This window comes from Trypanosoma melophagium (genome assembly GCF_022059095.1).
Source record: "Trypanosoma melophagium isolate St. Kilda chromosome Unknown ctg35segment0, whole genome shotgun sequence".
Taxonomy (NCBI): Eukaryota; Euglenozoa; class Kinetoplastea; order Trypanosomatida; family Trypanosomatidae; genus Trypanosoma; species Trypanosoma melophagium.
The window spans coordinates 1-13,713 of NW_027125172.1; the positions used below are offsets into that span (position 1 = coordinate 1).

General features: G+C 38.4%; 9 protein-coding genes across 9 annotated transcripts; 7 read left to right on the forward strand and 2 right to left on the reverse strand.

Annotated features, from left to right (window-relative positions):
- Positions 1-2,003: 2,003 nt before the first annotated feature.
- On the reverse strand, positions 2,004-2,861 carry LSM04_008265 (uncharacterized protein; the record flags this gene model as incomplete). The annotated part of the gene is made up of 1 exon (XM_067338562.1): positions 2,004-2,861. One exon carries the CDS (start codon positions 2,859-2,861, stop codon positions 2,004-2,006), a length of 858 nt encoding a protein of 285 aa, XP_067188771.1.
- Positions 2,862-2,913: 52 nt separating this feature from the next.
- Positions 2,914-3,849, reverse strand: LSM04_004594 (uncharacterized protein; the record flags this gene model as incomplete). The annotated part of the gene is made up of 1 exon (XM_067338563.1): positions 2,914-3,849. The coding sequence occupies one exon, from the start codon at positions 3,847-3,849 to the stop codon at positions 2,914-2,916; it is 936 nt and encodes a 311-aa protein (XP_067188681.1).
- A 730-nt stretch (positions 3,850-4,579) lies between these two features.
- On the forward strand, positions 4,580-5,608 carry LSM04_006160 (uncharacterized protein; the record flags this gene model as incomplete). Its single annotated transcript, XM_067338564.1, has 1 exon — positions 4,580-5,608. The coding sequence occupies one exon, from the start codon at positions 4,580-4,582 to the stop codon at positions 5,606-5,608; it is 1,029 nt and encodes a 342-aa protein (XP_067188719.1).
- Positions 5,609-5,825: 217 nt separating this feature from the next.
- Positions 5,826-6,392, forward strand: LSM04_002203 (uncharacterized protein; the record flags this gene model as incomplete). The annotated part of the gene is made up of 1 exon (XM_067338565.1): positions 5,826-6,392. One exon carries the CDS (start codon positions 5,826-5,828, stop codon positions 6,390-6,392), a length of 567 nt encoding a protein of 188 aa, XP_067188639.1.
- A 208-nt stretch (positions 6,393-6,600) lies between these two features.
- Positions 6,601-8,862, forward strand: LSM04_007758 (uncharacterized protein; the record flags this gene model as incomplete). The annotated part of the gene is made up of 1 exon (XM_067338566.1): positions 6,601-8,862. One exon carries the CDS (start codon positions 6,601-6,603, stop codon positions 8,860-8,862), a length of 2,262 nt encoding a protein of 753 aa, XP_067188752.1.
- A 223-nt stretch (positions 8,863-9,085) lies between these two features.
- On the forward strand, positions 9,086-10,000 carry LSM04_003924 (Sugar phosphate transporter domain; the record flags this gene model as incomplete). Its single annotated transcript, XM_067338568.1, has 1 exon — positions 9,086-10,000. The coding sequence occupies one exon, from the start codon at positions 9,086-9,088 to the stop codon at positions 9,998-10,000; it is 915 nt and encodes a 304-aa protein (XP_067188666.1).
- A 241-nt stretch (positions 10,001-10,241) lies between these two features.
- LSM04_002604 (EamA domain) lies at positions 10,242-11,189 on the forward strand (the record flags this gene model as incomplete). The annotated part of the gene is made up of 1 exon (XM_067338569.1): positions 10,242-11,189. One exon carries the CDS (start codon positions 10,242-10,244, stop codon positions 11,187-11,189), a length of 948 nt encoding a protein of 315 aa, XP_067188645.1.
- Positions 11,190-11,741: 552 nt separating this feature from the next.
- Positions 11,742-12,248, forward strand: LSM04_006345 (EF-hand domain; the record flags this gene model as incomplete). The annotated part of the gene is made up of 1 exon (XM_067338570.1): positions 11,742-12,248. The coding sequence occupies one exon, from the start codon at positions 11,742-11,744 to the stop codon at positions 12,246-12,248; it is 507 nt and encodes a 168-aa protein (XP_067188722.1).
- Positions 12,249-12,499: 251 nt separating this feature from the next.
- Positions 12,500-13,513, forward strand: LSM04_005087 (Leucine-rich repeat; the record flags this gene model as incomplete). Its single annotated transcript, XM_067338571.1, has 1 exon — positions 12,500-13,513. One exon carries the CDS (start codon positions 12,500-12,502, stop codon positions 13,511-13,513), a length of 1,014 nt encoding a protein of 337 aa, XP_067188698.1.
- Positions 13,514-13,713: the final 200 nt, after the last annotated feature.

Sequence of the window (13,713 nt, forward strand, 5' to 3'; positions counted from 1 at the left end):
TGTCAAAAATTGCAGTGTAGTAGGGCAAAGCATCAAATGCTGCAAGCGTTATTGCTGTGTAAAACATACCAGAGGATTCACCAGTGTATGGACTCATCAATTCATCCTTTGCGATGCGTCTCTCCCAATTGTCGGAAATAGAGTTGCCTTTATGATCCGAAATCATTCCCTTGATGTCTTGGCAGTTGTAGTGATTCTTCACCTTCTCCATCAAAGTGTTACTCGTCAACATTCTGGGCCACTTATTTTCGCCGTTTATAAAGATAGAGGTTCTATCTGTTCTCAGCTTTACATGCATTTCAAAGGAGCCAAACCCAAGTCCAACCGCAATTTCCCGTGCAGTCGAGCGAATATACTGTCTCGTGGCAACGATCGCCTTTGGGACGAACCTGATGACGACAGACGTCGGCCTCTTTTCGTCATCTTTAGAGGAAATACAAGTCTTCTCACGCCATGTCTGGGGAACCACGTAAACCACAAAGTCAGCATTATCTACACCTTTCTCTAAATGCTCTTCGGGAATATCGATCCCGTCGCATTTCCTTTTTAATGGACTATCTTTGTCATCTCTGAAGAAATCTGTCAATACCTTCAGTTTGCCCGTCACCGGTTTCACCATGAGGCGATCACTGTGTAATTTAATCGCTTCAGGCAAGACCTTCCGAAAAAGAATATTCATCTTCTCTGTTGTCATCTTATTTGCACCATTGCAGAATTGGTTGCCTTTCTTGGTTGTTGTTTCATTTTCAACCACTTCTTTGCATTCATTCATGATATTCTCCACAAATTTTGTATAGACGAAAATGCGGATGGGTTGCCAGTTACCCTCTTTCCCAGTAGTAGTACTGACGGCATACGTTTGTAAAGCACTTTTTCCTTTCTGTGGCAATTGATGCACAACACTAGCAGCAAAGCATCCGCAGGTGCAGTACAACAGGAACAGTGCAATACACAGCAATTGACGCATGGAGTACTTTGTCATTTCTTACTGTGAGTGAATGCGTGAGTTGCTTTTCTAATAGCATACACAATAAAAGAGAAAAAAAAAGAATGGAAACGAGTATAGATATATATATAGGTTACATCAGTGAATCAAAGACATGTATACATTGACAGTAATACTTTCAGAAATAGAACAATAGTAGCTATGCCAAAAGTATAATGAGGTCAGATATCAATATCCCCTTGCGTGACACGTACCAATAGTATCAAAAACAATCAACTGTGGGCAGATTTGGTGTTTTATAGTGATTGTAGCAAATACAGACATAATATTAGTAATAAGGAGTGCTGTACTGCCTTTAAACGAGTGGAAAGGGATAGAAAGAACCCATGGAAAGAGTGAATGATAACATGTGTTAGATCTGTCACTTGCATAGAGAAACACTGTTTAACTCATGATTAACTATCCATCAACTCCACTTTGTACACTATCTTGTTCATTTGTAATTCCAAGTACATCAGTGTGAGGGAAAACTTTTTCTATGGTTATTTGACTTTTCCATGGCTTCCACTTGATAACATATCTTTTTCGTTTGCCCATCAATGTCAGGAGCACACAAAGACAGTAAAAAAAAAATTATATGAATACCAGGAAAGCCATATAATAAAAGAAATGATTTACAACAGAGAACGGTAATTTTCTCACAATGTCATGTAAAGCAAACAGACACCCGTGTGTCGCAAGAGTTAACAGCTTTACAAAGCTCACGTGGGGCCTTTGCTTATGTTAACCAGAATGAAGGGAAAGAATAATCATAATGTGAGCCCAAATACGAAATTTAAGAGTCTATCTGAATACAGATAGACTCCAAATCGCAAAAAACAAAAAAAGAAAAAAAGAATGCATATTTTATTGTGTTTGTCAATCCTGAACACCCTTGGTATGCTGATTCAGCAATAAATTATATAAATGACCAGTAAAAAAAATTCCCATTAAAAGGATAAAGAAAACATTAGCAATGAGAATAATGTATATTTGGTACCGCTGTAGCTTCCCCACTTCAACGGGGTATTGAATTTTTAGCTTTAATTCTAGGGTAAAGGCCACGTTTCACTTTCCTGGGGCACTGAATGTTCGTTGCATTTGTCGTCCCAATAGCTATTTTCATATATCTCCGTACACCGTTCGAAAGCCACCAAAAGCCACTTGTGTTATAATAAACATTACCATTTCTCAATAACACATGCCAGGGAACAAAGCGGATAGTTTCATAGTTGTGCCACTCTGCATACTGTGTCCACATGTTCTCCGCTCTATTACCCTTATAGAATAACGCTCCCATCTCTGTGTTTGAGAAGACCGTCGTTAGGTCATGGAAGAAACGAAAAAAATCACCTGGTACACTCTTATTACTATTACTATTATTATTATTATTATTATTATTATTATTATTATTATTATTATTATTATTATTATTATTATTATTATTATTATTATTATTATGGTACATTGGTGTTATGGCAGAGAAATCAGAAACGAAATGTGGAAATACCGGATGATATGACGCACGAACAACATGACGAGGTGGCACTGATAGAGGTGCATAGGACTTTTTTTTACACTTAAAGTAGACTGCAAAGCTCTGATTTAAAACAGCATCCTCTTTGGTTGTTTGATTCCTTATCTCAGCCGCACTCCGCTTTAGGACAGCTCGCCGCTGCTCTTCCACAGTGAGGACGGATTCCACCCACAAGGGGCCAATGATGTAGAGATCAGGCCGAACGCGAATGACAACATCAAATGGAGTGTGGTCAACATTATTGTAGCCATCCTTTGTGTATAGTGTACGGTCAAGTTTAAGTTTCAGAAAGGTGTTATCGCCTGCACTGTTATTTCCCTCCATAGTTGCTGTGCTCATATCGTTGACTAGTTCCGTTGTAAAGAACTGTCGCACCCACCAACCCCAGGGATTATTTCGGAAAATATAAGGGAGGAACCACTGAAGAAAGATACTCATCCATTGCAGGATAGTCCAGCAAAAACAGGCCTGCGAGATAAGGCCTGTAATGATAGATAAGCTCTTGCATATCTGTACGACTCAGTGGCGGATCATCGTCCTCCGTCTCCTGAGTACCAAGGCGTTTGTCTCCAATATTAGGATAAGTTACAAGATAGAAAGGGGCCGCGTTCATCTCCAGAACATGCTCTCTCAGTGATGCTGCACACTTGCGCAACGTTCGAAGATGTCCTGAAGCATGTACTACAACACGCAGTTTTACGTTTTCCTTGCTGAAGAGAGTTTCATTACTGTACACCTTTGCGTAGTAAGAATGACGGCGTTTCTTGTGTAATGGGGCTGGTGGGATGGTGGAGGTGTTGAATGCGGCGTAGAGTCCAATCTGTCGCTGCTGTACTGTTAGAAGTCCGTCCAATAAAGATACGGAATAAGAAGTTGATGTTGATGGTATTCCGCTGTAATTGCTGTAGTTCACATCTGTGGGAATGCATGGAAGAGCAAATCGAGTTTTGCGGGGCCTTGAAGGCGAACTTGGTGGTGAAAAGCAAAACCCTTGCATTCTAACAGGAGTACTAGTTCTAATTGTATTAGCACTAGTAGAAGTAATAGGAGTACTAGTGGTAGTAATAGCAAAACTAGCAGTATGAGCCAGATTGGTAGTAGTAACAGATCGAAAAGCCCTAAGAACAGCCGTGCCATCAAGTGCAGAAGACTCCACACGTATTTGCCTTGACGATGGTAATGATGATGAGTCCTGTTCAAACAGAGTACGAAGAAGAAGATTAGATACTGTCACTAATAGAAACAGAGTAATAAAAAAACATGCGATGATGTATGTTCTTTTCGCCAAGGCGTCACTCCGTCTAACTTCTCTGCTTTTCTTGTGCATTGAAGAATATCAAAAAAAAATTCTCTTGAAAATAACAACAAAAAAAAAGCAAGAAATAGAAAGAAGAAAACGCACATATACATGGCGATTGTAAAAAGTCTAAACAAAGAAAACCCCCGCGCCCCACAACCGCGCAACGATTAGCAGGGACGCCAACGCACCAGCCCCACACCGAACACCGAAGCAAGAAAAGGAATGGCAATAAAGAAAAAAAACAGAGAGGGAAAACCGTCGGCCCGCCAAACGCAAGGTTGCCCGGGGCCGTTTTCTTCGGAGCGGGGCGGGGGCTTCCCGCTCCTTTTTTTTTTTTTCCCCCGCCCCGCTCCGAAGAAAACGGCCCCGGGCAACCTTGCGTTTGGCGGGCCGACGGTTTTCCCTCTCTGTTTTTTTTTTGTTTGTGTGTTTTTTATTGGCGTGTTTTTTTTTCTTTTTGTTGTTGTGCCTTGTTTCCCCCCTTTCGTTTTTCGAGGGCTTTACTGGCGCTTGTCTGAATTTTGTTTATTTTCATTTTCGTATCTTGGCGCTTTGGGTTGGCATATACTATTAAAGGGCGCTTCAGCAATAGACACAAATACCATGTCATTCTTTGGATATCATTAACTGTGGAAGTGTATAGGTATATTTTTTCTTCTTGTCTCAATATATGGTGTCTTTTAATACTCTTTTTCCTTGATAATAGATTGGTTTCTTTCTTTCTTAGAATTTTTACTTTTGTAAGGGTTTGTAGAGAATGTTTCTCTGGAGTTTGGGAATGTGTGCACTTGTGTTGGTTTGGTGCGTTTCCGTTTTATGGTGTGATGTTCAAAGTGCAGCACTTTTGCATAGAAAGGGTTCGATTTTGGAGGTACTATTCTTTACCAATTTTGTATCTTGTATTGTCACTACTGCTGCGTGTTTATTGATGAGAGTTGGTTCATGGAGTGATTTGAAATTTCTTGTACTTGCGATTCATGAAAATACATTGACATGGAGGCTTCTTTTATCGGTTGCTTGTGTTAATGTTTTAGCTTTATCATTGATGTTTTTTAGCTTTACTTTGGCTGGTATGACACATGCATATGCAGTAAAAACTACAGAGCCCCTTTTAATGTGCTTCCTTTCTACGGAATGTATGCAAAGAGAAATACGAAGAATTTTGGATAAGGGAAGAACAGGGAAAAACTCTCATGGTGAAGTGGAAGATTATCCTATATCGACAAGGATAATTGCGATAGATACTTGGTTCTCTGTTTTCCTTGTTTGTGTTGGTGCTTTTTTGACTTCCTCTTCGTTGAAACGGAGTACTACAGATCACTCTTTAAGTTTAACCATGCTTGTGCTTGCTTATTGCCTTGTATTTGCCAGTAATGCTGCTTTGGCATTAAGAACGACCCTAATGAAACCTTTATTGCATTTAGTTCCAGATGCTGGTGTTGTGTTGGCTTCTTCTGCAATACATATTTTGATGTCATTATTAGGTTCACTACTTTTAATGTTACCAACTTTATTGATAAAAGGAAAGTACATAGTAGAGTATGATAAGGAAACTTGGAAACGAATTGGTGTGATTGGAGCAAGTTATGGTCTCTATCAGTTTTGTAACGGAATGGTTTTATTTAATGTTGTTCCTTTGGCTTATAGCATTTTAAAACAAATTCGAGTTGTGGTAATTTTTTTCTTTTCGGCTTATTATTTTGGAAAGGAGTTTGAAGGCGTACTTCAACTTGTCGTGGGACTAATATTTTTGGCAATTGGCAGCTACCGTTATGCTGCATCTTAGATTTACCTGAATGAATTTGTTTTCTTTTTTCTCTTTATGTTATTTCCATTTACTTTTTTCGAGGTTTTACTATTTTTTGGATCTGTCTCTTTTTCTAAATGTGTGACCAATGGTTTATATTATTATTTTTTTATGATTATATTAAAATTTTTAAAAGATACTCTTCTCATGAATGTGTTACTCTTATTGTTCTTATCTTTTCTTAACTCCTAGGAAAATGGGTCAATCTGAGAGTGGAACACAACTTGAGACGAAGAGTCCCAGTGTCTCTAATTATGAAGAAAATGCACCGGAATCCACAAATATAGAGGACCTTATAAAGGGTGGACGATATAAAGTTGCGAAAAAGGAGACCCTTGATATGATGGCAGCTATTCAAGGCCCAAAAGATGAGAATAAAATTTACCCTGATTCTGAAATTAAAGATATCAGACAGTATATTATAGAACAAGAAGGCCTTAGCGTTGGCCAGACGAGGAGAAAGGCTCTTGCACAGCAATGGCGTTTTTTCCTCTCATGTGAACCTATGCAACGGGGTTTGGATGCAGGAATTATAACTGGTAGTTTCGCTGCTGCTTTTGTTGCTTTCAGAAGTCCAAAAAATCGTATTCCGGCAAAAATAGGTCTTGTTTTTACTCTTGGTTTTTGTATCGGTGTAATAACTGTACCTATGTTTGTTATTGTAGCTGAAGGATATAATGCAAAACGGATAAAAGCACTAGAGAAGGAGCTTTTTACGAAACAACGAGATGAATTCCATAGTAAGGGTAGGGGTGATTTGTAGTGTTTGTAGACATTTGGAATGAAGGGGTGAAAACAAGGGTTTTTCTTTTCTGACCATTTCTTTCTTTTTTTTTTTTTCATTTTTTTTTTTTTCAGGTGTCTTCCAATGTGTGTGTTTTTTTTTTTAACCTTCTTCTTTATTTCTTTTACTGATTTGGTTTTTCTTAAAAAAAGAATAGTTTTTTGTGAGGACAGAAGATCGCTCTAGGATGACAGCGCTGTGCGAAGGTTACTCTAATGAAAACTTTGCCTTAAGAGTTGAATGTGAAGCTCAAGAGGCCGAGATTGCCCAGTTAAAGAATTTTCTTCAGCAATCGATAGCAAAACCTGATTTATATCCTGGTTTACAGCGTGTAACATTGAACAAGGCTCTTAACGTCTTTCCAGAAAAGGCATGGCAGCAACTTAATAATGATACTCCTCATGTGGATGATTCTGATGTTATTCGTTCCCTAGAAGAACAATTAAAATATAAAAATGAACAGTTGAGCTTGTGTTTTCAGGAAATTACTCAACTAAAGAAAGAGCTTAAGCATAATACATCGCCCTGCACAGTTATTCAGGATGAAAATACAGCTCATCTTTTGTCACAGATCAGTTTTTTACATAATGAGGTTGAACGTCTTGAAAAACAAGTTACAATGGTTCGGGAAAATGCTGCTGAGGAGGTTAATGCTATTGCCATAGAGTACAAGGAGAAACTTCTTCTTAAAGAGAAAGAAAATCGCTCTATAATGGAACAGTTAAGAGGACGAAAAAATCGTTTGATAGATGGTGAAGATTTTGTTTCTCGCTGTAAAATGTTAGAAAGTCAACTTGCTCTTGCACTTTCAGAAAAAAATTCTTTACTTATAGAGAGAAATGATTTGTCAACAAAAATACGTAAACTGGATACCGCTTTAAAAGAGCGGAAGCATGAAGCATCAGAAGCACAACGAATGGCATCTCATGAATCGTTAACTTCTGTAAGTCAAATAAAAAGTCTTCAAGAAGTAATTCAAGTTCTCTCTGATGAGAGAGCATCGCTTCAAAAGCAACTTCTTAAGTTTCATGATGAAAAAAACGTTGAACGCATTCATAGTGAAACTCAAACTGAGAAGGCTTTAATTTGTACATTTACCCAAACAGAAACAGTGTTTATGTCAGAAAAGGAATGTCAAGTAGATTTAATAACATATTCTGGAGATATTGGTGCACAATCGGTACAAAGTTTGACACATTTGCTAGAAATCAAATGTGCAGAGAGTGATGATTTAAGAGCTCAAATAGATGACCTTTCTTCCGTACATAGGGATACTCTTTCTATATTGGAACGAACTAAAAAACGGCTTGTGGAAGAAGTAGAAAGAAGAAAACTTCTAAGTGATGATGCAGAGAAACTTTCACTACAAGTACGTTCTCTGCAACAAAAGTGTAGTCAACAGGCCGCAGCTGAAAGGGAATTATACGCCAAAGTATCATCTGTAGAGGAACAAAAACAACAACTCAGAATGTGTTCTGTTAATATTGAACGTGAAAAACATGGTTTGGAAGAACAGTTACAACAATATCAAAAAGATATGGATCAGTTAATAGCGAATAAAAACTATTGTAATCAACAAGTTGCTCAACTTTCTTGTGAGAATGAAAAACTTCAAGCAGAAATACAACGACTTCATCAACATGAAGCTCAATTGGCATACTCTTTGAAGGCAAAAGATGGTGAGCTACGTGAAATTCTTTCTGCGTATCAAAATGCTGTAAAAGAGGTTGAATCACAAACTGACTCTCAACGAACTATAGAACGTGAATTAGAAGCTACTCGTGCAACACTGGCATCAAAAGAACAAGGTATAATTTACCTTCAAGAACAATTAAATCAGCTTCACCATAGAGATCAACAGCTTTCGCTGGATTTACAAACTTTTGAATATGAAAATAGTCAACTTCATCGAAAAATTGTACAAACAGAGTCATTAGTAACTCAGTTAGAAGCCAATTGTAATGAGTTACAACAAGTTTCATTGGCAAAAGACAGGGCTACTGAAGAATTACAACAAAGTTTGGCTGAACTAAGCAAGCAAATTGTTTTGAAGGAAAATGAATGCATGCTCCTTCGTCAACAATGTGAATCTCTTCAACGTGACTTCTCACATCTGCAATCTGCCCATGAATTGGAGTCACGTCGCTTGCGTGAACTAGAGGATGTTAATGCCCGTCTTGTTGTTCGAGGACTAATGAGTAGTGAAGATGATGATAGGGTTAATGCACTTCGTGAAGAAGTGAATGTCCTAAAAAAATCCCTTCAAGAAAAAACCTTTTCTCTTCAAGCATTACAAGAACAACTTCAGAGAGAACAGGAAGAAAGAACAAAATGTGCTAAAAAACTACAGGTGGCTCAGACTTCGCTGGAGGAGGCGTTAGATTCAAAGGAACGTCTGCAACAGGTGGTTTTGGATCAAGCAGCAACCCTATCCCACCTATCTCAGTAAAACAAAAAAAAAATACCAGCAGCTGAGTAAATCTAGCACTATTTCACCCCGTATGTGTGTGTCCCTGTGTGTATATGGGGGGTGAGGGGTGACCTTTTCTTTTTTTTTTTTTTTGGTGGGGTGTTGTTTTAAGATTAATAGCACATATATGTAGTGCTTTTCTGTGGAAAATATTCATTTTTTTCTCCCTCTTTAGTCGCTCGGCCATTTTCTGCAGGAAGTAATGTATGACATTCTGGAATATGTTCGTGCTATTGCAATCTACAGTGTATCATCTATGGGGATGATGCTAAGCAATAAGCTTGCTGTCGTAGCACTGCCACTTCCCTGTACTCTGGTGTTGATGCAGATGGTTGCGACACTCGCTCTTCTAATTCCATTCCGATCTCAAGTGGAGCGTTTACGACTTCAAAATGTGCAAAAATGGTTTCCTGTCGCTTTACTTTTCGCTGCTATGCTTTACACCAGTATGGAAAGCTTTGTTTATGCTAATCTGTCTACCGTTCTCACATTCCGGAATCTTGGATCCATTGTTACAACTGTAGCAGAATATTACGTGCTTGGTGAGCGTGTAAATAATGAAATTATTCTTTCACAGTTTGTTATATTCTTGGGAGCAGTAATATATGGTTGGGCAAACTCAACATTCTCTATGATCGGACTGTTTTGGATGCTCCTAAACGTTTTTGCGCAAGGATTCTATGGAATTTTCGTAAAACACATGACAAGCAATGTACCCGAATTTTCATCTGCCACAAAATACACTTTGGCGTTATATAACAACGTTATTGCAATGCCAATGGTTTTTATTCTCTTTTTACACCATAAGGAGATGGGATTTCTAAGTTTAGTTGTACCGCGCGTGACCAGTTTTGGCTGGTTTTGGATTGGACTTACTTGTTTTTGCGGTTTCATGATTTCAACATCCGGTTTTGGTCTACAAAAGCTTGTTTCAGCTGCTACCTTTATAGAAATCAACAATTTGACAAAATTTGTTAATATTCTTATCGGTGTTGTTTTTCTTCATGATAGCATAGGGTTTGTGGACGGAATAGGTTGTGTGATTGCTCTTGCAGCTGGAGCTTGGTATGCCTCTGCGAAGTACCGCTTTAAAAATATACGGTCAATATCAGTATAAACGGTCTGCGATATAAACGTGTTGCACGTTTATGATGAACAGATAAAAATGACTTTTAGCTTAATACTCGGATTTTTGTCTTTTATGTTTTGTATGTCGATGTTTTTTTTTTTCTGTGTTTTTTGTTTTGTTCACCCTCCCCGTTCTCGGAAGACAATAACTGTAACTCTGCTTAATATCAACATTGCAAGTATCGTCATGATTTTCTTTCTTTTACCATCTCCTATAGTTTTTTAAAAAGATGTACGGCGTTGCGATCTATGTGCATGCGATATCAGTGTTCTGTGTTTCGTCCGTTGGGATGATGCTAAGCAATAAGCTTGCTGTCGTAGCACTGCCACTTCCCTGTACTCTGGTGTTGATGCAGTTGGTTGCGACACTCGCTCTTCTAATTCCATTCCGATCTCAAGTGGAGCGTTTACGACTTCAAAATGTGCAAAAATGGTTTCCTGTCGCTTTACTTTTCGCTGCTATGCTTTACACCAGTATGAAAAGCTTTGTTTATGCAACTGTTCCCACAGTTATCATTATCCGGAATCTTGGATCCATTGTTACAACTGTAGCAGAATATTACGTGCTTGGTGAGCGTGTAAATAATGAAATTATTCTTTCACAGTTTGTTATATTCTTGGGAGCAGTAATATATGGTTGGGCAAACTCAACATTCTCTATGATCGGACTGTTTTGGATGCTCCTAAACGTTTTTGCGCAAGGATTCTATGGAATTTTCGTAAAACACATGACAAGCAATGTACCCGAATTTTCATCTGCCACAAAATACACTTTGGCGTTATATAACAACGTTATTGCAATGCCAATGGTTTTTATTCTCTTTTTACACCATAAGGAGATGGGATTTCTAAGTTTAGTTGTACCGCGCGTGACCAGTTTTGGCTGGTTTTGGATTGGACTTACTTGCATCCTCGGCTTTATGATTTCAACATCCGGTTTTGGTCTACAAAAGCTTGTTTCAGCTGCTACATTCATCGTTATCAATAACTTGACTAAGTTCTTGAATATTCTTATTGGTGTTTTCATCATGGGTGACTCCATGGGTTCGGCTGACGGAATAGGTTGTGTGATTGCTCTTGCAGCTGGAGCCTGGTACTCATCAGCTCGTTACAGATTTAAAGAACCTGGAGTAACCGCGGAGAAGAAAGAACTTGAATCTGAAGAAGAAACTGTGTAATAATGTGAGTTTCACGTTTCCTGTAGGCTTTCCATGAAAAAGAAAAAGAAGAAAAAACAAACGTCCTTCAAACGGAAATCAAGGCAGTTTAAAAGGAAACGTAAACTGCTCTTTCTCTGCCGTGTTAGGTGTGACTGTGAAATGTTTTCCAAAAGCTTCTAGTTATAATAACGCATCATGAAGGACGTACATGAAACAATTTTGGGGGGTGGGATTATGGGCTGTAAAAAGTAGACGAAAAACTTCATTTTTGCGGAATATACTGCGTCTGCTTTCTTTCCCATCTATGAGGAGTCAAATATAAAATGCGTGGTAATCGTTATTGTTGTACTTACTTGTCTTTTTTTTTTTTTTTGTTGTTGTTGTTGTTCTTTTTTTTTCTTTCTTTGTGTGTGCTTGTGTACGTACTTCTGTGGTTGTGGTGATTTTGATGGGCAATGTGGTAGAAGCTTGCGTTTCTCTACGGGTATTCCCTATAATGACTTCACTCCCACAAACTTTTTCTCCCCCTTTTTTCTTTCGATAGAAGTGGGCTTCCAACTTTAAGAAATTATGGAGTCTATCTTTTGTGTGGAACAGATTAATGTTCCTCCAGAACTTGGAACTATTATGAAACAATATACCAAGGCTGTTCTAAGGGATAGGCCAGAAGATCTCTACAAGTACAGTGCAAATTTTTTTGCAGCTCTTTGTGGTCAGGCAGCCCCCTTTGACAAGGATGGGCAGTATGTTGAGTCACGTGGATACGAACAAATGGAACACTTCGCTGGTGCAGATCTCAACAGGGCGGAGGCTGTTGAAGCCACACCTTCTGCAGATAATGAAACACGTGATGTTATTCGAGATATTTTCAGTGAATATGATGTTAATGGTGATGGACGCTTGGCTAGGGAGACAGTGCCGGCACTGTTGGAGGAACTTCAAAGGGCCCTTGGCCTTAGTGGATCTGATACCATTGGAGCGGATGAACTTCTCAGCATTCTTGATACTGACGAAAATGGTACAGTTGATCTTTTAGAATTTCGTCAGCTTTTTTTTCAATCAAATGATTCGCCCTAGAAACACAGAGCTAAAATTTGAGTTTATCTTTTATGTAAAAGCAACCCAATCTATATATATATATATATATATAGTCATAGGCGAAAAGGATATGTTTTACCACGCAAAGGAAATTAATATGCTTATATAAATGTATGTATTTGTTTAACCATTGAAGAGAAAGTTTAAAAAATGTCATATGTTTTTTTTGTTTTGCTAAGTGTAGTATCAAAAGTTTTTCTCTTTTTTTTTTTCTTAGGTGGAAAAGTAGAATGAGTAAGAACCAACCTTCCCCAAAAGAGAAACCGAAAACTGTAGTGATACCTCCTTCACAGGAGTTAAATGTTGATGTGGATTTGAGGAGGCTGCATGAAGCTTGTAGTGCACTTGGAGACTACATTTTGCCTTTTTCGAAACGCATCAGATTGGAACTTCAAAGAGTCAGAGATGGTGAACAGCCGGATGTACCCACGGTTCCTCTTTTTTTATACAATGAAATTCCATATAATGAGATTAAACTTCTTTTCTCAGGGATTCTGTCAAGTTATCCATTTCTTCGAGAAATTCAACTTCACCATTGCGCAGTTGGAGATGATGGTATCCTCATTATTGTGGAATTCATCAGATCCTACAGACCGACACCGGATAGAAATCCATTTGGCATACAACGCCTTGAAGTTCCTGGTTGTCTGATAGGGCCCACTGGAGCCAAGCACATTGGCAAATTACTAAGTGAAAATGATACTATTACTCGATGTGTACTGGATTTTAACCCTTTAGGTGATGCTGGAGCCCAAGCAATTGCTAATGGTGTTAGATGGAATGGATCGCTTGAAGATCTTTCTTTACAGTATTGTCAAATTTTTTCTTTGGGCGCCAATGCTTTAGCAGAAGGGGTGTTACGATGCTCAAATGTTCGTATCTTTTCTCTTCGAGGTAATCCACTTGGTCCTGAAGGAATAAAATACATTGGGTTGGCTCTTGGTATAGGTAACCGTATCGAATCTATTGACATCGCAGACACAAGATTTGCTGTATCCTCTCAGGCTGTAGAGGCGCTTTGTCAGGGAGCTGAAAGCAGTAGTTCACTGACATGTGTAGACATGGATCTTAATGTAGTCACTCCGGAAGCTGCTCCATTGATTGCCGCCGTCATACAAAAAAACAATCGACTTGTTCAATTTCGTGTAAACGAGCGAATGGATTCAAATCAGTTTCTCATGATTCAAAATGCACTCGAGCAGAATGGAAGAAGTACTAAAAAAAAAAAGCGTACCAAATCATAACTGCATGAATCTCCTTTTTCTTTTTTCTCTTTTTTTTTTTTGTGTGTGTGGTTATTCATTTTATACCAGTTTTTTTTTTTTTTACACCTTTGATGTACAGATTACTCGAATGCTCACTTTCAATGGTATACTTCTTTTTTTTTCCTGAATAAGTCTTATTAGAGTGCTTGCGTGTCTGCGTTTCATGCTTTATCCTTCTT